Here is a 24,216-nt window from a genome sequence, read left to right on the forward strand (position 1 = left end):
GTACACTTTTTGGGGTGTTGGTATATGACTATAATTTCTGATACCCCCCTTATATTATCTCCTATAAGTTTCCTGAAGCAAAGTATACAGAACCTGACTGTATTGGTTCACATGAAATTCTGACCAAAGCTGAACGCTAGGCAAACCGCTATACACAAAGAGAAAAAAAAAGAATCAAATGCACAAGAATTTAAAACAAATATGAAACATCGACTACCTACCTGCGGTTAAGCAGTGTAGCCTGGTCTGGGACCCACTATGAAAAGTGGCAATGGTGGAACAGCAGCACCTTCTGTTCCTCCTCTATTGTAAACCATTTCATTGCTGGCACTGAATAAAGCTCTGATTGCTCCATTGTGCTTCCGTTCCCTGTCCCAGTCTGTGTGCTCTAGTACATTTATGTATACGTTTTTTTTTTTCCTTTTTTTTTCTTCTTTTTTTTAATTACTAAAAACGACATTATTTAGATTTGTTTTCTTTTTAGCTGCTTTGACGGCAACTTTAAAGGAAAACTCTACTAAGGGTAATGTAAATGCAGTCATTCCTGACCTTTTAGCACAGCTGAAGATTTTTTTTTTTTTTTTTTGGTAGAAGCATAGGTGTATTTGATTTTAATACATTTTTTTTTTTTAAGTCATTTCAGCCCTATGTCACATATTTGAGCATTCATCACCACAAATGGTATTCACATACATTACAGCATTTCGTAAGAATTTTTCATGATGCCAGTTTGTTTTGATTTTACTCCTCAGGAATACGGCCTGAGCCAGCTACATGAAGGTGCCGCGTCCTATAACCTACGTTCCCTGTTGTGCGCAATGTTGCTGCTCTGCTACTATACCTTTCTGAGTTTCATCCTAGGTGAGACATGCCACCACCATATGGGGATAAGGGCCAGTATATACTGTGGAGGGAAGACAGATATACTTGTTCTGCCCCCAGTGAAGATTTTGTATTTTGGAAGCCTGGTTTGCTTATTACCATGGCAGTCCCGAGTTAGCCTTGCATATACAGTATCTGTGCCACCTGTCTCATTCAGTCTTGGGTGTCAGGGGTCAAACTCTCATTCAGCAGCTCAGAGTATTACCAAAATATGTACGCATCCAAAGCGAACCGAAAGTTCATACCTTTTAAAAATGTAGCTTGTGGCGTGAACATGCATGTTAATCTCAGATGAGCAAGCATGCCTTGGCTCATTAGAGTAAAAATCCAAACCAGGTAATAGATTCTTCCCTTAAGAAGGAGGGTTGGCCAGAGTCTTAAGAAATTGCTTTCTGAAGTGGTCACAATTGGCCAGGCAATAGTCATATAACCTCTGTGGGTTTCTTATATGACGCCAAACTTCTCAATAACCTAACCTGATAATATTCATATACAGAATGGGCAGGGCTTAGAGATAAAGCAGGTGGGTCTTAATTGGCATAGGAGGTAGGGCTTCAAATCCTTCCAAAATACCCTAAGAACTGCAAAAAATTAGGGAAGCATTAAAAATTAGGGAAGGAAGCAGTACCTTTCCTTCACCTTTGTAACTTAAAATTGCTTTCCATAACTTTATATTCTTTAGTAGATTGCATTGACATCAAATGTATTCCAAAGAGCGTAGAATAAAAAATATGGATCTTATGATATAACAATACATCTTAGAACATAGTTCAGAACTATAAAACACTTCAACCAATGACCATTGTGATATGAAGAACACAAAAAGATTTGTATCTCCTCTGTGTCATGTCTACAGGAACTGGAGAGGAAGACATCACAGAAGCTGATACTCTTCTTCAGCCTTACCTCCGCCAATACCCCAAGGTAAGCAGAGATCTTCTTGTGTATATCAGATGTAAACTAGGTGAGGTTGGTGCACTGGAACAGAATATTTGCAGAAGTTGGGGCATTTTTTCTCAAGACAACCATGAGTGGTCTGCTAAACCGGAGGTAAAGTGTCTGAGTATCAGCAGGCTAATTCCCCTATACTTTATCAAACCTGAACTAGAAAAATTGCAACTAAAATCTAAATAGCTATGAGTTATGTGGGACCCAATATCTTTATGAGCAGCATTTTCCTCCAGTTAGGGTAGAGCTCTTTGAGGAGTAAAAAAGTGTGATTCAACCTTGATTGACTGAACGTTGTATGGTTCTACAGTTATTCTCTATAGTGACCACAACATAATAGTTTGGTTATTTATGAATACATCAAGTTGATCCGTTTGTGTGGATTCTCTCCAGTGGTCTTTTGGTAGAAGGAACCTCTTAACAGAAACAGGTGACTGCTATAAGGGTTGCAATTGGACCAGTAAAAATAGGATGTCTGGCTTCTAATTAATGCTGGTTATTATTTATATTTGGTCAGCCAGCAGGTTGGCTTACAAATCCACAAAAATGTGCATGGTCTGCAGCCGCCAATCATTGGATAATTTTCCAACATGTATAGGAACATAAAAGATGGATCTCGTACCAAGAAATAAAGGTCCCTATCATAGTTGAGCCAATTTGTCTCAATAGACTGGGTACCTCCACAACCATTCACTAGTCACAAACAGAAAAGGGGAGAGGACTATGAAGGTCACCCCATGGGAAAACAAAATTTACCAAAACTTAAGAGGTACGATGACCCACCCCCTCCAGATACCAATTAAAAAATGGTTAAAAAGACAACATTGTCATACATGCTCAGCACTACAGGACACCACTTGAATATGCAGGTATACCACAGTGGACCTATATATACTTCCTAGTGTCTTTTGGGCCTAAGAGGTCTAGGTAGAGGGTCATTAGGTGCTAAGTGCTACTTGTTCCTTACAGCGCTAATTGTAGGCTAGATGCAGCACTGACTCCTCTATTACCTCTGACAATTCTGTGAACTACGGCTCTCGGCTTGAAAATACATATAATGGGAAGAATTTGACAGTATATTAAGGTTTGTCAGCTGTAGTCTGACATGAGACCTAAAACGCTAATTTGCGTCTCCCAAAGGGGTCCACAAACACCCCCAATGAGGGTCAGTATGTGGACAGTCACAGAGTGGGGATGATGTCCAGAGATGTATGTTTTAATAAATTGAGGCAATATTTGTTGGTGCACGCCCCAAATCTCATGTAGATGATTCTCATAGTCCGTTTAAAGATTTTCTAATTGATTCCAGACATATGGCAGGCATGTAAAATCATTTAATAACTGTTCTGTATAACAGACTGTTGATGACAACTCATCTACTTGACTCCATACCAATATGGACCCAGTGGATAACTAGATGAAGCTAGCTTGAAGGGGACAGACAGACAGGCACAGTACTGTCATGTTGTTGCCAGCTAATTTGACCGAGTGTCTGAATGGACTGCAGGGTCCGCCCCGGTGGATAAGGAAGGAACTAAAACAGCTGCCCAGAGGCTCTCACCACTCCGTGATGCTGATGTCCTTTTACCCAGCTGATCCTTCTGTCATTCCCCGGCTGGCGGTAACATAGCCCCAGACCCTTTCTCCAAAGATGGCTAGCTGATTCCTAGCTGCCTCGTGGTAGATGCAGTATGGTGTGTGCACTCCCGCTTGATGACAGTGTGTGGCAGTTGTAATATGTCAGGACCACATGTCAGACAACGCTTGTCAGATGGACCATAGAGTGTGGTTTGGCATCCTGTTGCGCCTGTTACATCAATGCATTTTGCATACCCCTATGTATGCTTTGTATAAAATAATCAAATTCTGTTGAGCAGGGGAAACCACACACTGATTTGGAACAACCAATTTTAGATCAGTGTATGGCCAGCATAACGTATCCTAGCTCCTAGCCTTTGTGGGTCCTGGTTGCCCTCCCTATTGCTTTCCCTGGTTACCCATAGGCCACATGTCTTTGTTGCTTTCCCATTTTACCTCCACGCTGCCTTCCCTGTTCGCACTCTGGTTACCTTCCATTGTTGCCTCCAAGCTCCCTTTACTGGTTACCCCCAACACTGTCTTCCATGATCTCATCCTATCTTTCTTCACAGAGTGCGATCTTCTTGTTCTTTGCTGGAAGAATAGAAGAAATTAAAGGCAATGTTGATGAGGTAAGAGACCTGATGAAATATCCTAATCCTATAATCTTGTACACACTGTTAATGTGTTGTGTACGGCTCACTTTACTCCTCTTTCACTCTGACAGGCCATCCACTGGTTTGAAGATGGTTGTTCAGTTCAGCAGTCCTGGAAGCAGTTCCACCACATGTGTTACTGGGAGCTGATGTGGTGCTATGCCTATAAGGGGATGTGGAAGGTGGCTTATTTCTATGCAGATCTTCTGAGTAAAGAAAACCGTTGGTCCAAGGTAATCACAATGACTTCTTCATCTGTTCAACTGTTATTCTCCTGTGGGGTTTTTAAAAAAAAATGTATTTCTATTATAGTGTTCTGTTAAGGAGTTGAACATACCACGTCCAAAAAAAATATGGAATTGAAAAACTGTCAAGAAGAAAAAAATCTTATGCTGCGTACACACAATCAGAATTTCGGCCAGCAAAAGACCAATGAAAGCTTTTCTGGGGAAAATGCGTCCGTGTGTATGTTTCATCAGACTTTTGCTAGCCGAATTTCCGCCAGCAAAAGATTGAGAGAATGTTCTAAATTTTTCGGTCGGAAAAAGTTCTGATCAGAAATTCCGATCGTCTGTACCAATTCCACCACGCAGAATTCCTACGCATGCTCAGAAACAATTTGACGCATGCTCGGAAGCATTGAACTTAATTTTCTCGGCTCGCCGTAGTGTTGTACATCGCCGGGTTCTTGGCAGTCGAAAGTTCAGTGAACTTGTGTGACCGTGTGTATGCAAGCCAAGCTTGAGTGGAATACCGTCGGAAAAACCATCCAAGATTTTTCTGACGAGAATTCAGATTGTGTGTACGCGGCATTAAAGTGACATCTAAAGGCAATTTTTTTTTTTTTTTTTGTTTAGAGGGGAGATGGATTAGAACACCTGTCAGGTTTTATTGCTGTCTGTGCTCCATGTTTGGAAGACTAACCCTCTCTTTGTCCTGTTTACCATTATCATTGAAAGTAAAAGAAAATCACAAATTTTGGGTTGTCCCCAAAATAAATAGTAATAGAGGGGGGATATTCCAATGGGGTCTTTTCTGGAATTACCTTTCATATTCCAATGTGGCAGGAATTACCTCTCACGTCCTGTTTTGGCTATGGCAAAGGAAATGAAGGGAAATCTCCCCAATGGCACACAGATGGCAAAAAAATTGACAGGGGCTATAGCCTTCCTTGCTCTATCCAAAATGAGAAAAAAAGATTTGCCTACAGTTCTACTTTAATGAGGAAATATTTAACAGATGTCCTTTGCTTCCCTGTTAACCCCTGCCAATAACACGTGTCCTCCTGCTCTGCCCCAGGCTATGTATGTGTACATGAAGGCTGCTTTTCTCAGTATGCTGCCTGTGGATGAGCCTCGACCATTTGGAGAGAATGAGATAGATTTATTCAGGTAAGGAACTGTCCGTCCATTGTTGGTGGCAGTCTGAGAAGTATGATTGAACATCCTCTGACTCTTCTCTGCAGACTGGTACCTACATTGAAAAAGAAAATAGCAGGAAAATCGCCACCCACAGAAAAATTTGCCAACAGGAAAGCAAGAAGATTCCAGGCCAAGGACCCTGTCCTGTTACCGGTTCCTGCACTGGTATGTGACTGGTTTTTGTGCATTCCAATGGGCTGTTTGTGAAACAGAAAGAAACGTAGATATGTTGCCTATACTGCCTACATTAGACTGCCCCGTTGTTATGTAAATGCCGAATATGCCTATTTTACAAGTTGTTTATTAGGTGCAGCAGACAACTTTTAGAGTCCTAGAGGCAACAATTGCAGCTCAAAATTATTCATGTTTCATGTTAGTGGTGTATTGTGCAGACTTAGGTTGGGATATATGTGGGGGGAGCCCACTCCCAACATAAAACAAACATTTTACTTTTTGGTGGACATTGATGTGGTGAATCACATGGTTTTAAGGACTCATGATGCGGGATCTCTGCCCTGGACTTGCCAGTTACACCCTTCACTCCTCATGTTCTAACCTCCCTGCTAGGTTTTTTACTTGATTTAGATTTAGGACCCACTCAATTCGGCTGCATTGGAATACAGCTCCTGGTGTGTAGTGAAAAGGGTGTGTTGCCACAACAGTGCATCTCACTACGCTTCACTAAACAAAAAAAAGTACTATATGTTATTTCAGAACACACCAGTGCAGTGTGAACTGAACCAATGGCAAATTGCCTTGCCTAAAGTTAACTACTTGCCTACTGGTCATTTTCACCTCCTTCCTGCCCAGGCCAATTTGGAGCTTTCATCACTGTCACACTTTGAATGACAATTGCGCTGTTATGCAACAATGTACCCAAATTAAAATGTTATTGTTTGTTTTTTTAAGACGAATAAAGCTTTTTTTTTTTTTTGGTGCCATTTATTCACCACTGGTTTTTTTTTGCTAAACAAGCGAGGAAAAAAAACCCCTTAGTTTCTGTTATAAAATTTTGGTAATTTTTCTTCTTCACTGATGGGCACTTATGAGGTGACATTGCACTGATGGGCACTGAGTTGCAGTGATGGGGCTGCACTGATCATCGGGGCACTCGTGATCAGTTCCCTGATTCAGTATAAATGTCTCCTGTCACAGTATAGCCGGTTATCGGCTTTCCTTTCCTCCCAAAGTTACAGCGTTGAGGAAAGGAAATGGCGATAACTGGCATTCGTTTATATTGGCATTTCATGTGATCAACTGTGTCAAATCACAGCTGATCATATGGTAAAGGTCACTGTGATTGGGCCTTTACCTCGATCTGTGATCCGCTGTGCCCGGCGGACACAGTGATCAAAGAGTGCGCCCCGTGGTCATGCAGGGGGATGGAGTTCTGAGAGGGCGTCAATAGGCCCTCACAGAATTGGACGACCGTGCTGTACCTGTCTTTCAGCTATAGTGTGGTCAGCAAGCGGTTAAAGTGTAAGTTCACCTTTTTAGAAAAAAACGAAAAGGTGAACTAATGCCCTACACCCTCCCCACACTCTGGTCCCTGCTGTACTTGCTTCCATGGGTAAAGAGCTGTCGGTGCCCATGCAGCTGGTACAGTAGTCCGGGGGATTTTAAATCCCTGCTTTTCTACCCCTTTCTGCAGTGCTTCTGGGATGGATGAGGGTGATTCCGATTGGTCAGCACTGACAAAGACAATTGCACTGATCCCAGAAGCCATGCAGGTCGAGAAGAGCGGGGTTTTCAAATCAAAATAATGATGTAATAATACTTTCCTGTCTACATGGTGTTCAGTCCCAAAGATTGATCCTAGCTGCTAACGAGGAGAGGAAGTTTAGGTGCCCCAATCCACATGCCAAGCTAGGAATAAATTACATTGGGTCAAAGACTAAGCCCAGCCTGAGAGAGTGCGCCCCAACCTTACAGCACACATTTTTTGGTAAAAGATTGGACTGTTGGATGAGAGGCACCATGTATATCCATGACTTATCAGTTATAGAAACCTATAAATGCTGTTTTTTGCTCTCAAGGAGATGATGTACCTATGGAATGGATTTTCCGTACTTGGAAAAGACGCCAAGCTTACAGAAGACACTTTGAATACACTTTGTGTGGCCGAGAACCATCTTCTACAAGAGCCGGGTAACATTAGAAATATGTCTTATCTTAACGGGGGGTCTAAGGTGGCCAAACACATTGGATGGCAATCAAACAGATGGGGGTACCTGCAGACACCACCAGCTTAGGGCTCCTCAGATAAACTGCGTACTGGAAGATGTCTGCTGAATCTGTCCCCCCACCCTGCTTCATAGACCTGAACACAATCTCCCAATCTGACAGTTTGTGTTTAGGAACATGCTAGATCCCTGAAGGCAGTTGCGTCATATCCACAATGCTGGGTTTTCCAACTTATGTTTGTTTCTGATATACAAATAACTGTAACAGGTGACTTTGCCTTGTGAATATCCTAAGAAAATGAGTCAGATGTGCTTAAAGTGATTGTAAACAATCACCTTGTAAAACAACCCATTCAAATAGAAATGAAAGGCAAAAAATGTATGTATAGATATAAAAAAACATAAACACTTTTTCCCTTTTTTATAAGTAATCATATTCCCTCTGTTCTCAGCTGTATAAGAGCTGGGAGGAGGAGAAACAGCAGAACACCGATCTTCCCAGTGAAAGACTGTGCAAGGGAGGGCGTGTCAGGAGAAGTCTAATCATTGGAGGAGAGCAGGCTGAGTTCTCAGCACAGCTAGAGCACTGACCACAGTGCTTAGTGTGGTCAGTTATTAATAGGAAACTGGCTGTCAGGAAGACCAGGGATTTCACATAAAGGAAGCAATACAAAGAGAACAGGATACTCTTTCATACAAGTACATGGTACAGCAGGCACATATCAGGAATATGAAATGTTGGGTTTAGATATTCTTTACGTTTTTCAAATGCTGAAAATACAACCTAAAAATTGAGCAGTGATGTCCAATGGTCAAAGTAGTAGTCAGAGATCAAGCCTAATGGGTGGGGATATCACAGGGAGCAATAAAAGCTGCTTTTTGCTATTGGGACAAGGTAAGAGAGAAATAAAGAATCCCTGGACGTAATCTAGAGGTAAAGGTCTGAATATAAAACTATGTTCTTCCTTTATTCAAATCCTATAACAGACATAAAGTGCATCAAATAAGTGCAGCGCAATCAAAATCAAATAATTTTTTCTTTTAAATAACAAACATGTTATACATACCTCCTCTGTGCAAGGGTTTTGCACAGAGTGGTCCCGATCCCCCTTTTCTTGGGTCCCTCCACGGCACTCCTGGCTCCTCCTCTTCTCAAGTGCCTCCACGGAGAGCCGCTTTCCCTTGGGGCACTTGTGTGGGTGCGCTCCCAAGTCCTGCTGCTGTGTCCATTTACAGACAGCAGGCCTCATCCCTGCCTCCTGACTCCGGTGTCACTGGATTTGATTGACAGCCAATGGACAGTGGCTGGAGCTGCTGTGCTCCTCCCCGTCGCTGGAACGATCGGATTCAGGTAAGAAAAAGGGGGCTCTGGGGGGCAGCTGCAGCACAAAAGGTTTCTCACCTTAATGCATTCTATGCATTAAGGTAAAAAACAGTGAGGGTTTACATCCCTCCCTTTAAATCATTATTGTGACAACAAAAATGTCAAATGAAGAAGTTCCTGAAGTGGCCGAAACGCGTACGGATGAGAATAGTGTTGCCATTTGATGTTATTTCACCAATTTGTATTAGTGTGGTGAGCTGATGAAATGCATTTTTTACCTATATTTTTGTGAGTGTTTTCATCCCTCCTTTATTTTAATAAATACATATGTAGCAGAGAGCACTAGGGTGTCCTCATTTCTGTTTTTTCATGATATACCACATGATCATCGGGAGTTAGAGGACTAAGATTTTAGGGTGCTACCAGAGGGAGTGTTCCAGTACCATTCAGTATCATCTTAAGTGGAGGACACTAGAGCTGATTTGTGTCTGTGGTGGGGTCAGATATTGGAGGTGAGCAGGAATTTTGCTTGAAGGTGGTGAGCACCGAACACGTTGGTTACAACTAGTGACTATATTTACACTACGGTGGAATTTTATGAATGGGACTTTGATATTGACATTTTTGTTATCACAATAATGATTTAACCTGATTTTGGATTTTGTCATTCATATGATTTTGATTGCGCTGCACTTATTTGATGCACTTTATTAATGTTTGGTGAGTGGACACTTTGATAGTGTTAGCAGCAGTCAGTTTTGTCTGATTTAGCACAAAATATTAATTAGGATATCCACTACAGTTTAGAAATTTTGGTTTTGCTGATTTCTATTTTTTTTTACACTATAACAGAAATAATTGTGCACTTGAATGGCCATGTCATACAACCAGCCATTCAGAGTGCTAGAAAACCTTTATGGATCATCCAGAGAACCACCGTAGTGTCACATATGCCAATGTGGTTTGTCATGCAGTAAAATCTTCTATCTGCTGACTGTGTTTTACATGGAATTTTTCTTGAACTTCCTTGCTTCCCTTCTGGCAGTCAATGAGTACACGGAGGACGACCACTGCTCCATCCTTCTGCTGAAAGGTTTGTGTCTGAGACATCGAGGGAGGTTGGCACAGGCTGAGCAGTGCTTCAATCACATCTGCCAGAGGTGAGCAGTCTGGTATAAACACGGCATAGTGTGTCACAGGTGTCCATGTATGAATTAATGAACCCTAATTGATTTCTGATCTCCTTTGCAGCGAGAAGAAGATAAAATATGATCATCATTTGGTTCCTAACTCCCTGCTGGAGCTGAGCCTCCTCTACATACAGCAGCGCAGGGGGGAAGATGCCATTCCAGTTCTACGTCGTGCCAAGTAAGTAAAAAACTGATAGTATTAAGCCTTATATCTTCAGTTTGGAGGTATATTTCCCTCCAACAAACGGTATTTGACTTTATACTGTAGTAGAAGTACGGCTAAAGCTCTTTTGGCCATAATGTTCCTGTGATTAAAGGAGTGAACTTAGTTCTGCTCTCCTGTGATCTGATCCAGATTCAGCTGACGTCACAGAGCCGGTTCAGGCTCTGCAGGGATCCTGACAATATTGTTGGGATTCTCCCAGATACCTGACCAGCAGCTAGCTCAGCCTCTCAGCTCGCTGCTGAGAGCCTGAGCCAGCTGCTTCCACCCGCCCCCGCCCCCCCACAGTCCAGCGCTCCAGTGGTCACTGGAGGGGCAGAGCACAGAGCTGGTGACTGACAGTCGCCACTCTCTGTTCAGAGCTGACCCAAGAACTGAGCGATTAGCGACTTTTTTTTTTTTTTGTCAAACTTTTATAAACAGTAACTACTTAAAGAGGAGCTGCACCTTTTAAAAAAAATATTAAAAACCAGCAGCTACAAATATTGCAGCTGCTGACTTTTAATAAATTGACACTTACTTGTCCCAGGGTCCAGCGATGTCGGCGGCAGATGATGAGCAATCGTTCGTCTCTCTGCTGCCCCTGCCGCCATCCTCTGTCAGGGAATCGGGCATTGCGGCTTCACTGCCCGGTTCCCTACTGCGCATGCGCGAGTCGCGCTGCACGTCTCTACTGGTCCACGCTGTGTCCTGGGAACTGTTTCCCAGAACACAATGGGGAGGGGGGCAGGGCATCTGCGGCGGCCTGTGGCGATCTTGTCCCGGAAGTGGGTGCAGATACCTGGATTATCCAGGTATCTGCACCCCCCTCTCCCCTGAAAAGTGCAGATTGTGGCACCGGAGGGGGGGAGGGATCAGATGAGCGGAACTTCCACTTCAGGGTGGAGGTCCGCTTTAAGCTACTACTACTTAACGAGGAGCCATCCCAAAAAATAAAAACATATAGTACATAACATTGTAAATGTACATGAACATTGCCGGTGAAGCTTGCCAACCTGACCCCACACCGCCTTCTCAGAAGAGACACAAACCCCTCCCTCCCACAGTCAACCAAAAGCATGAGGATCCATGTGAAAAAATGACCCACACTCTCTGGAGAATATAACTTGTGTGTCCCACCATACAATTTTGCAGAAATCCCACAACCCGCCTTGTCGGAGGTGATAAAATACATATCAGGAAGTCTCATGGAACAGGATAACATTAACAAAAGGTTAAAACGAGTCTGTTACAGTAAGAGGCGAGGCCAACCATCCGCCCCAGGCTTTATCAAACTTGAGAAGCTCCCCCCTGTTTAGATATGTGGCTTTACAAAAGAGTAGGGCCCTTTTCGCTGAAACCTTCCAGGACTCTACCGATGGAGGAGTAGAACTTTTCCAAGACAGAACTATGCATTTCCTAGCATTAAAAAATAGAGTAAGCAAGGTAAGGTCTGTATAGCTATAGTAGGGGCCAAATCATCCACCAGCTCGAGCAGGCAGTGCCTTTATAGAAGGGCTTAAATACATAGTTGTCACCTCCTGTACACACATAAAAATATCCTTCCAGTATTTCTGTATAACAGGACAATCCCAGAAGATGTGCATACAGTCACCCCCCTTGCAGAACAACACACAGCAAGAAGAGGTGGCTGAACCATAAAATTCTAGCTCTCTTCGCCGGAGTCATGTATTTATGATGCAGAAATTTGTAGTGGATCAGTTGTTCACGGGCTAAGATTAGTCTGGTAAAGGGTGCATCCCAGACATCCTCCCAATCTTCTGTGTCCAAATCGGGAACCACCGACTCCCACTTGGCTCTACACACATGAGCCGAACAGCCTCAGGGAAAGGGAACTTCTAGATGGTAGATGGGGGTTTTGGAGATCATCCTCCCTCACCATGGATCCAAGGGAATGAAACCCTTACATGCTTAAACTGTGTTTGGTATGCATGTCTTCGCTGTATATAGCAAATAAAAAAAATGGGTATTTGGCAACTGATGTTGAGATTTCAGTTCATCAAAAGACTTCAGCTGCCCATCGTGGTGACAATCTCTTTAATCCCAAATTTCATCCAGACCACTGTATCTTCAAAAGGCAAAAAACTGGGGCAGATTGGCATTTCGCCACAAAGGGGCATGAGGTGAGATTGGGAAGGGACCCCTAAATTCCCCACCATTGGCAACCATCCAAGCACGTAACACTGACCTCATAGGATTGGTGTGATCTGGGCCCAGGGGCGGGCTGGGCCACGCCGGGGGACATAGTGGCAATTTCCCCCCGGGCCGCTCTGATTCCCTGTAAAAGGGCCGCTGTGCTGCCAGCTCAGAACTGCGCATGTCCTGTGTCATCCAATATAGATCAATAGAGAGCCGGCCGCGGACCCTGTTGTACAATATTGAGTCTGACTACCAGCCTGGATTTGCTCCTGAGTCCTGCGGACACTGCCTGGTCACGCCGGATTGGCAGTCATGTGACCAGTGGTGAGCGGGAGTGTTCTGAAGGTACACAGGGACAGGGCTCTTGGGGAGAAGGCTGCTTGGCTTGTGTGATAGGCTGCAGTCTGACGGGGCTGGAAGATGACAGCCTGCAGGAGAGACGTGTGTTGTGTTGCTGCTGCTGTCGGGAGAGAGCAAGCCGCACCCCGGAGGAGCTGGTAATTGTCGCCAAACCACCACCACATTCTGCATACACCCAGCCTGTATCGGTCACCACCCATCACATCCATCTATTGAGTACAGTCACACCTGATACCCTTCAGACCAATGTACACGCCATCATATCCCACCATACCCCATGTGCACTCTTCATGCCCTGCACACACCCATTACACCAGCTCAACTACAGACCAATGCACAGACACCCACTTCCTACAGAGCCCTGACCCCACTCAACACTCCCCATTACACTCTATTATACCCTGCATACACCCATCACACCCCAACATACACTAATGGCTCTCACCACAGATCCCACCCTACTATACTCTGCGTACGCCAGTCATATAAGCCCTCTTGCACCTCTCACATGTCACTGATCCTGCTTACACCCATCACACCTTCCTACAGCTACGGCTCCCCCCATCACACCCTGTCCTACCCTGTATACACCCATCACACACCTCATTATACACTGTATACACTCCTCCTTCGTTGTCACCACCCTTTACAGCCTAGTTGCAACCTACCACCCCTCTCCTAAATATACAACACTGAAACCCTTCATACACCCCCCATTGTAGAAAAAAAAAAATACATTTGGTAGATACTCCCTCATTCAATCCGTCATTTAAATCTGCTATTCCCCTAGGTTACTCATCCTTCCTGCGTTGGCCTTCTCTCACCACACCACACTCCATTTACAGCCTGTCCTCATTTTTCCCAAGCTTCTCCACCTACTTTCTGGACTTCTCATTCCCCTGTCGCTCCTCCTTCTACTCCTTCCAGGGCTTCTTCCTGAGCTCCTCTGTATTCCCCCATCAATCTCCCTAAACCCCTCCCCATTTTGCGCAACTTCTCCAGAGATCCCCATTCTTCCTCAGTTCTTCCCAAGCTCCTCCTCATTCTTCCTGAGCTCCTCTTCATTCTTTCTCAGTTTTTCCTGAGCGCCTCCTCATCCACCTCCAGTTCCTCCTGAGCTCCACTTCATTCTTCCTAAGTTCCTCTTCATGTATAAGGAATAGGTACAAATTTGCCATATGATTTTAGACTGGCCATACATTTTTTTTTAATTTTATTTTTTTGTTCAACCAGTGGGTTGAATGAAGGAAAAATGAGCCAATTTCTCCACCAACCTCTAATCCTTCCCGCTGTGGTATTGTATTTTGACAGTAGGGAGCCTCCCCCACTGGCAGAATACAATGATCAATGTTTCCAGCTGTAGCCAGCGGCACAGATTGTTCAGGGAAAACCCAACAGGCCCAAGAAAATGTTTGCCCAGGGTCCAATCAATACTAAAGTTGGCCCTGGCTGGGACTGGGCAAGTGAATGAGCTGTGACCAGACGCTCCCCTCTTCCTTCCTACTCTGTCTCTCCCAAATTCCTCTCCCTCTCCCTTAGCTATATCATTTAACCGCTTGCCTTCTGGGCACTTTTACCCCCTTCCTGTCCAGGTCAATTTTCAGCGCCATCACACTTTGAATGACGATTGCACGGTCATGCAACACTGTACCCAAATTAACTTTTTATCATTTTTTTTTCACACAAATTGAGCTTTCTTTTGATGGTATTTAATGACTGCTGAGCCTTTTTTTATTTTTTTGCTAAAAAAAAAAAAAGTTTTTTTGCAAATAAGTAATTTTTCTCCTTTACTGATGAGACGTGATTAGGTGGCACTGATGTGGCTGCAGTACTGTTGGGCACTGATGGGTGGCAAAGATGGGTAGCACTGATGAGCAGGCACTGATTGGTGTCTTTGATGGCAACAGGCTGACATCACTGCTGGGCACTGTTGGGGCTGCACTAATGATCAGTGCCTTGATTACCTGTACTGGGCTCCTCCGTGCGGAGATGCCATGGCTCTCCTCTCCCCACACTCTGTCAGTGTGAGGTAAGGAGAGCCGATAAATTACACTTCCACATTTAAACATGATTGGCTGTGATTGTATACAGGCGATCACATGGGTAAAGAGCCGTGTCATTGGCTCTTTATCGAGATTGGGGCCACACTATGTCATATTTGTCTTGCTTCATAACATCAATATCCCTTATAAAACCAGGTGGGCATAGATGGTGAGCTGATTTGGTGGTTCAATGGTCCACTTGACTGGACTTGCTCCCCAGGCCTAAGGCTGCCAGTCCTCCTCCTTCTGGGCACCTTAAGTACCAAATGGGCCAACGCGTCATAGAAAACCACAAGCGCCGTCTCAAGGGCAACCGCAGCTTCGTTATATGGTCCAGTGAGCCGCCAACTGTCCCGCCAAGAAGTATTTGTAAAAATTTGGCACAGCTAGGCCCCCCTCTTTCCAAGGCTGTTGTAACACCCCAAGCTTAAGTCTAGCCACCCTCCCCTGCCATATAAATTCTGATACTAAACCAGGAATAGATTTTAACCACTTAAGGACCAGGCCTCTTTTTCAGACTTGGTGTTTACATGTTTAAAACAGTTTTTTTTTGCTAGAAAATTACTTAGAACCCCCAAACATTTTATATTGTTTTTTTTCTAACACCCTAGAGAATAAAATGGTGGTCATTGAAATACTTTTTTTCACACCGTATTTGCGCAGCAGTCTTACAAGGGCACTTTTTTTGGAAAAAATTCACTTTTTTGAATAAAAAAATAAGACAACAGTAAAATTAGCCCAATTTTTTTTATATTGTGAAAGATAATGGTACGCCGAGTAAATTGATACCAAACATGTCACGCTTCAAAATTGCGCCCGCTCGTGGAATGGCGTCAAACTTTTAGCCTCAAAAATCTCCATAAGCGACATTTAAAAAATTCTACAGGTTGCATTTTTTGCATTACAGAGTAGGTCTAGGGCTAGAATTATTGCTCTCGCTCTACCGATCGCGGCGATACCTCACATGTGTGGTTTGAGCACCGTTTTCATATGCGGGCGCTACTCACGTATGCGCTCGCTTCTGTGCGCAAGCTCGTCGTGACGGGGTGTTTTTAAAAAAAAAATTATTTTTTCCTATTTATTTTAATTGATTTTATTTATTTTTACACTGTTTTAAAAAAAAAAAAAAATGGATCACTTTTATTCCTATTACAAGGAATGTAAACATCCCTTGTAATAGAAAAAAGCATGACAGGTCCTCTTAAATATGAGATCTGGGGTCAAAAAGTCCTCAGATCTCATATTTGGGCTAAAATGCAAAAAATAAAAAAAAATAAAGAAAATCTGACATCTAAAAAAAATATACCTCTATGGTATAGAGACGAGTGGGGGCCATCTTAGCCTCACTTGTCTCTATGCCCAGCAGACGAAAGGACCCGATCGCCTCCGCCGCTACCGACGGCTCCGGTAAGCGGCGGAAGGTGCGGGAGGGGGGGTGGCACCTCTCCCGCCGCCGATAGCGGTGATTTCGCGGCGAATCTGCCGCGGAGACCACCGTTATCGTACAGCCGACCGCCGCCTGAAGAGATGGATAAGGCTCGGTTCACACAGGGGCGACACGACTTCAGGACGACTTTGTGAGGCAACTTGGAGACGACTTGAACACGACTTTTAGATACGACCTGGGGCGACTTACAAGTCGCCCCAGGCCAGGCGACTTTTGCCGTGGCGATCAGAGAATGAGCTCTGAAGGGGGAACTCCACGCCAAAATTATGAAAAAAAATTGGCGTGGGTTCCCCCTCCGAGAGCATACCAGGCCCTCAGGTCTGGTATGGATTCCAAGGGGAACCCCCTACGCCGAAAAAACAGCGTGGGGGTCCCCCCCAGATCCACACCAGACCCTTATCCGAGCACGCTACCCAGCCGGCCAGGAAAGGGGGTGGGGACGAGCTGGCGGCCCTCCCCTCCTGAGCCGTACCAGGCCGCGTGCCCTCAACATGGGGGGGTGCCAAAGCACCTTGTCCCCATGTTGATGAGGACAAGGGCCTCTTCCCAACAACCCTGGCCGTTGGTTGTCGGGGTCTGCGGGCGGGGGGCTTATCGGAATCCGGGAGCCCCCTTTAATAAGGGGGCCCCCCGGATACCGGCCCCCCACCCTATGTGAATGAGTATGGGGTACAATGTACCCCTACCCATTCACCTGTAAAATAAAGTACAAAAAAAAACACAACACACAAGTTAAAATAGTTTATTGCACAGCTCCGGGGGTCTTCCGTCTTCGGGGGTCTTCTCGCCAGACTCCTCTGCTATCTTCTTCTAGCTCTTTTACTAGCGGAGGAGCCCGGCTTTCTTCCTCGCCGCCGCCCTCTTCTTCCGACTTCGGGGGTCTTGTCCCCCTCTTCGGTTCTTCTGCCGGGCCACCGTGCCTTCTTATAGCTCTTTTACAGGCGGTGGCCCGGTCTTCTGTCCCCGTCGCCGCCTTCCGTTCTTCTTCTTCTTCTTCTTCTCCTGGAGATGTTGACTCGACGCTGTCTCCGGCCGCAATGCCAGGGACGCGCTGCGCTGCGACTTATATAAGGACAAGGGGCGGGGTCATCGGTTGATGTCACATGGGTTGATGTCACATGGCGACAGTCCCAGCATCCTCCGGGACTGACATCGTAAGGGGCGGAGTCACCATGTGACATCAACCGATGACCCCGCCCCTTGTCCCTATATAAGTCGCCGCGCAGCGCGTCCCTGGCATTGCGGCCGGAGAGAGCGTCGAGTCAACATCTCCAGGAGAAGAAGAACGGAAGGCGGTGACGGCGACAGAAGACCAGGCCACCGCCTGTAAAAGAGCTATAAGAAGGCGCGGTGGCCCGGCAGAAGAACCGAAGAGGGGGACAAGACCCCCGAAGTCGGAAGAAGAGGGCGGTGGCGAGGAAGAAAGCCGGGCTCCTCCGCTAGTAAAAGAGCTAGAAGAAGATAGCGGAGGAGTCCGACGAGAAGACCCCCGAAGACGGAAGACCCCCGGAGCTGTGCAATAAACTATTTTATCTTGTGTGTTGTGTTTTTTTTTTTTTGTACTTTATTTTACAGGTGAATGGGTAGGGGTACATTGTACCCCATACTCATTCACATAGGGTGGGGGGCCGGTATCCGGGGGGCCCCCTTATTAAAGGGGGCTCCCGGATTCCGATAAGCCCCCCGCTCGCAGACCCCAACAACCAACGGCCAGGGTTGTCGGGAAGAGGCCCTTGTCCTCATCAACATGGGGACAAGGTGCTTTGGGGTGGGGGGGCCGCACGCCCCCCCCTCCCCCAAGGCACCTCCCCATGTTGAGGGCACGCGGCCTGGTACGGCTCAGGAGGGGGGGGGGGCGACTGCTCGTCCCCACCCCCTTTCCTGGCCGGCCGGGTAGTGCGCTCGGATAAGGGTCTGGTATGGATCTGGGGGGGACCTCCACGCTGTTTTTTCGGCATAGGGGGTTCCCCTTGGAATCCATACCAGACCTAAGGGCCTGGTATGCTCTCGGAGGGGGAACCCACGCCAAATTGTTTTCAGAAATTTGGCGTGGAGTTCCCCCTTCAGAGCTCATTCTCTGATTGGCCACGGCAAAAGTCGCCTGGCCTGGGGCGACTTGTAAGTCGCCCCAGGTCGTATCTAAAAGTCGTGTTCAAGTCGTCTCCAAGTTGCCTCACAAAGTCGTCCTGAAGTCGTGTCGCCCCTGTGTGAACCGAGCCTTATCCATTTTCTTTTTTACAACGTGCTGCTCCTTATTCTGTCAAAGTCGCCTCTGTACATACAGAGATCCGACTTGGAGGCGACCTCCATTGAAATCAATGGGTACAAGTCGCCTACAAGTCGGATTGAAGTAGTACAGGAACTTCTTTTGAAGTCGGAGCGACTTCAGTAGCGTGCATTAAGATGGCTCTCATTCACTTACATTGATTTTTAAATGTTGTCCGACCTGAGGCGACTAGGGGCGACCTGAAGTCGGATCTGAGTCGCCCCTGTGTGAACCGAGCCTAAGTACAAATCAATACTAAATTGATTAAACCTTGCTCCTTCCCTAATAAAGTGCAAACATGCTAAAGTGATTTAAACTAATGCTCAGTTGAAATCAATTTAGCATGTTTGCACTTTATTAGAGAAGGAGAGCGGTTTAATCAATTTAGTATTGATTTCTACTTTATACATATGACTCCCCTGCCTACTCACAATGCAGTAACCAGGAACCTTGACCCCAAAATATAAAATGATAATAATACAATAATAAACGCACTAATGCTGCGTACACACCCGACTGTTTTTTCCGACGAAGTTCCACTGAAACTGCCTTGCCTATACACAATTACCGTATATACTCGAGTATAGGCCGACCCGAATATAAGCCGAGGTCCCCAATTTACCCCCAAAAAACTGGAAAAAATTATTGACTCGTGTATAAGCCGAGGGTGAGACATGCCTGTCCATCCCTGTGTGTCGTCCATCCCTGTGTGTGTCCATGCATCCGTGTGTGTGTGTGTCCATGCATCCGTGTGTGTGTGTGTGTGTGTGTCCATGCATCCGTGTGTGTGTGTCCATGCATCCGTGTGTGTGTGTGTCCATCCATCCCTGTGTGTGTGCATGCATCCGTGTGTGTGTGTGTGTGTGTCCATGCATCCGTGTGTGTCCATCCATCCCTGTGTGTGCATGCATCCGTGTGTGTGTGTGTGTGTGTGTGTGTGTGTGTGTGTGTCCGTGCAGCCTACCTGTGTCCAGCCTGCCTGTGTCCGTCCAGCCTGTGTCCGTCCCGGCCTGCGTCCCGTCCCGGCCTGCGTCCCGTCCCGGCCTGCGTCCCGGCCCGTCCCGCAGCTCTTCGTCGGTGGCCATTCTAGGATTCAAAAGCCGCGCCTCCGTCGGTGATAGGCGGAACACTCAATTTCCCACTGACTGCTGGGAAATTGAGTGTTCCGCCTATCGGATGTCCGTGATAGGCGGAACACTCAATTTCCCAGCAGTCAGTGGTCCGCCTATCATGGACGTCCGCTCATCCTCATACTACGGACGAGGATGAGAGGACGTCCGTGATAGGCGGAACACAGACTGCTGGGAAATTCAGTGTTCCGCCTATCACAGGCGAAGGCGGAGACGGAGGCGCGGCCTTTGAATCCTAGAATGGCCGCTGTCTGTCTGCTCGACACGCTGATCGGGCAGACAGACAGCGATGACTCGAGTATAAGCCGAGGGGGGCACTTTCAGCCTCAAAAAAGAGGCTGAAAATCTCGGCTTATACTCGAGTATATACGGTAACCAAAATCCTACCGTCTAGAACGCGGTGATGTACAACACGTAGGACGGGACTAGAAAAAGGAACTTCAGTAGCCAGTAGCTGCCGTCACATACTTACTTCAGAGCATGCATCGTTTTTGGTCCCTCGGAACAGCATACAGACGAGCGGTTTTCCTGATAGGAATTGGTTCTGTCGGAAAGATTTAAAACATGTTCTATTTCTAGGTCCGTCAGAATTTTCGAAAAAAAAATCAGATGAGGCATACACACGATCGGAATATAGGATGAAAAGATTCCGTCTTACTTTTTCTGCCGGAAAGTCTGACCTTGTGTATGCGGCAAAATCCTAACACAAAATAAATAAATTATTAATAATAAATATTTTTTTATTTATTTTAAAATGAATATTTGTGTGATTCTCAAAACGTTTGGCCACGGCTGTATTGAAGCAACACTTAAAGGCCTTTACCCTCCACCAGCCTGTGATTTGACCATGAATGCAGAAACAGGAGACTGATGAACTCCTCACTCTGCTCTCTCCTCTTGTCAGCAAGTTACTTGGTAGTGTATGAGACTGATATGTGTTGTCAGAGTATTGAAATAATGCGCTGGAAGCTTCTTGGATACAACAAACGGCTTTACTTTTATGGAGAATATTAGATTGTCTTTATCAGCTTGGAGACAGGCACTAAATACAAACAATTGCACTGAACTTGGATAGACCGTACATCCTGTCATATCATAGAATACACATTATAACACTATAATACTACACCGCCACCTGCTACATAGATGAGTATAATGCATACAGTATTTATTTTACAGTACTTTACATGCCGTTGCAGCAACTGGTAACCTTAACCCTTAAAAATAAAATGATAATAATACAAAAATAAACACACTAACCCTAACACAAAATTAAGAACTTATTAATATTAATTTTATTTTTTGATATGGGTGTAAAAACAATAATTTAATATATTTCTTTAAGGTTAGGGGTGAATTTGTTACTACATAGTATTCATTTTGTTTATTTATGATGATTATTTTGTTATTTGTGTATTTATTCATATATTACTATTTTTTGGGGGGTTTTTTTGCACAGAAAATAGCGCAAATCGCGTGTTTACATAAATTTTTATGGGACTAAAAAATGAGCCAAGAATGCACAAATCTGCACAATTTGAGCTACAAAAAAAGCGCCACAATTTTATTAATTTTTTTTATTTTTTTTATTTATTTTTTTTGAGCTTCAGATGACTTGGAGTGGAGATGGGAACCATCCCCATAGAGAATAATTCAATTTTTTTATTTTTTCTCCTCCCACGTTTTGGAGCTTCATGCTACAAATTTGCTGAGGTGTGCATGGGGCCTTAAAGGTTATCTTTTGTGCTTCAACATACTGAAATATTATCACCGTAGTACCCGCTACTAAATGTTGGTGGTCTATTTCTTGTACAATTTGAGCCCACAGATGCCCATGCAAAAGTGAAAAATCTATTTTTAGTGGAGGTGAACTTTAATTTTTGGAATGACTATTCTTTCTTTCAGGAACAACTACAAGAATTACTCCATGGAATCCCGCACCCTCTTCAGGATACATGCAGCTTTGCTTAAGCTCAAAGCACCGGACTCCGAGGAGAACAGTGTAGACGGAGCCAGCCTCTCCTGACCAGTTGTTGGGGGACTCACACTAAGCATTTCGAAATTATGATGAATTGTGTCTGCATAGTTTACCTGTGTAATATTTTAATGCCTACTGGCCGGTAAGGCAAACATTGCATTATTGTCATACTTTCTTCTGGCCATTCTGGGCAAAGTAAAAGGGGTCACGTAAAGCTAAATTGCAGGTATGGCAATTTTTACATTGGTCCAGCTTGGACCAGTGAAGTATCTATGTGCCATACCTGTAGGATCTCCATGGAAGCTGGAAATCAGTGTAGTAGGCACCTGTTCCGAGTTTTTAAAGCATTGGACAAACTGGGGGATGACATCACAATCTCGACCTTGCCCAATCAGAGAAGAATTTTCATCCGTTGAGAAAATGCAAAGTGTTCTCTAAATGGTTCCCGTATTAAGAGACCTGTGTTCGCAATCCAGCAGCAAGGCCGCTCTGCACAGGACGTGGAAGGCAGCGGCAGTCACTGTAGTAGGGGTGCCTACTATAGTGAGTCCCAACTTCCGTAGGGTATGGCACAAAAATTGTTATACATAGACTTCAGCTATAATATTTTAAAAAAGTCTTAATGTACATTGGCTTAATATGACATTCCTAAAAAGGAATCGAAGATGAACAGCACTGGATAACATGCCATGGGGTTGCTGACTGCACAAGAGGAGTTGTCTTAAACGCCACAAATACCTGAACTTCCAGGTATGGAAAAAAGCGACAACCACCACGCTTTGTACAGTGCCATGTCCCATGCCTGAGCAGCTGTCAGAGTTGTCAGGCGAGGGGTGTGTCTTTGCTTATGCAAATACTGACTTTCAGAAAGCTGGTACATAGGAAATTCCGAGGGGTCAGTGACACAGGCAGGGGGATTTGCCTGGTAAAAAAAAAGTATAAATGGGCTCCTTTATAGTTCATGTCACCCAGCTCTTGTCTTCAGTTTTTTATTTCCAATGTGGGTTTCCTTCAGTGGCCTTTGAGGACATGGGTCTGTAACTAATGTAATAACTGATAATTAAATCCATTTGTAAAGCCAGTGCAGGCTGAAACCAGAGCAATTTCTGTGGTTCAGTAAATACAAAGTGGTTGATTTTTTTAAAGGCAAATAGACTTTGCAAAGTGCAGTTTCTTAGTAAATGAGGTAAAGCTATGCTTTGCAAAGAGTACCCAATCACGTGCAGGGGGGGGGGGGGGGGGTGAGTTTTTGCTTGCACGTGATTGGATGATAAAAGTTGCCAGAGCTTCTGCTCATTTACTAAGCTCTGGAGCAACTGCACGGCGCACAGTCTGTTTTCCTTTAATAAATCAACCCCTTATTGTCACTAATTATTGACATTAAAAGGGTAGTTTTCAATATAAAAAACACTTGGGAAAAATTACACCCAAGCACAAGAACATGCTTGCATTCCGGTCCATGTTAGGTTTATAAATGTTGCAATTTTTATTTTTTTTGCCGTTTTTAATTCCGCTGTTTAAATCCAATGAAATTTCTGTATTTATTTCAATTGTGTTTCTAAAAAAAGAAAAAAATATATATATATAGTTGGTGGAAAGTATTTAAACTGAACACGGTCGGAAGTTTCCTGCCTGTCGGTACTAATCAATAGTGTGTTCGTCTGTAAATGTAATAAATTGTATAGTTTTGGATAAAGCTGTATTGCCTTTGTATTGTGACAAGAACAATGAAGTTGACTCGACTTGTTCTGACTTTGGTGCATATTTTGTCTGAACTCAGATTATAAAGGGTTTTATAGTTACCGCTGCAGACAAGAGCCTGAGGTCCAGCAGATGTATAGGCGGCCCAGTTGCAACCTTCATCTTATTGCAGTAAACCAGGGGACAGAGCAGTTGGTCAATCTGTGAACATGCCTATGACCTCATTCACACAGGTACACTATAGCACACACCCGTGCATCTTTGCCCGCAGGGGGATGCACAGGTATTCCACGCATCCCAACGCAGGTAGTCCTATTCATGTCAATTGGACCGCTGCTCCCAATAGGACAGTCATGTGAGTTTGGACGCAGAGCCCCAAACACAGACGGTGGGCATTCGGGGCTGTGCATCTGCACGGCTGTCAAATTGAGATTAGCAGCTGTGTCCATGCAGCCACTGCAGCTCAATTGACATGAATGAGATGGCCCGCATAAGAATGCAACACCTTTGCATCTCTGTATGGGCTAACAGCCCTTAAAGTGTTACTAAACCCACAACAGTCAAATCGCTCTGTATATGCAGTAAAGCATGCTTGGTATAGTCACTGTGGAACCTAAGAGAATAATCCTCCACATTGTGTAAAAATGATGTAGTGCTACTGCCAGTAGCTACAGGGTTGTGCTAGCTGTGTGATGGTGCAGTCTTTTCCCCCAACAGTATAGCATTTTACCCTTGAACAAAGATGTCA

General features: G+C 44.8%; 1 protein-coding gene across 1 annotated transcript in view; it reads left to right on the plus strand.

Annotated features, from left to right (window-relative positions):
• LOC143961137 (tetratricopeptide repeat protein 39A-like) overlaps positions 1 to 23,519 on the plus strand; it is a 91,727-nt gene extending 68,208 nt beyond the window's left edge. The window contains exons 9-18 of the mRNA XM_077470315.1: positions 753 to 861; positions 1,739 to 1,806; positions 3,981 to 4,040; positions 4,136 to 4,297; positions 5,364 to 5,455; positions 5,530 to 5,650; positions 7,522 to 7,633; positions 10,038 to 10,152; positions 10,244 to 10,360; positions 21,695 to 23,519. Of these exons, the coding sequence (XP_077326441.1) occupies positions 753 to 861; positions 1,739 to 1,806; positions 3,981 to 4,040; positions 4,136 to 4,297; positions 5,364 to 5,455; positions 5,530 to 5,650; positions 7,522 to 7,633; positions 10,038 to 10,152; positions 10,244 to 10,360; positions 21,695 to 21,815 (1,077 nt within the window). The 3' untranslated portion in view covers positions 21,816 to 23,519. The remainder of the gene's footprint in view (positions 1 to 752; positions 862 to 1,738; positions 1,807 to 3,980; positions 4,041 to 4,135; positions 4,298 to 5,363; positions 5,456 to 5,529; positions 5,651 to 7,521; positions 7,634 to 10,037; positions 10,153 to 10,243; positions 10,361 to 21,694) is intronic.
• The last annotated feature ends 697 nt before the right edge of the window (positions 23,520 to 24,216 follow it).

Source organism: Lithobates pipiens, unplaced genomic scaffold (genome assembly GCF_037356315.1).
Source record: "Lithobates pipiens isolate NorthernLeopardFrog02 unplaced genomic scaffold, aLitPip1_a1.2 Scaffold_8, whole genome shotgun sequence".
Lineage (NCBI taxonomy): Eukaryota > Metazoa > Chordata > Amphibia > Anura > Ranidae > Lithobates > Lithobates pipiens.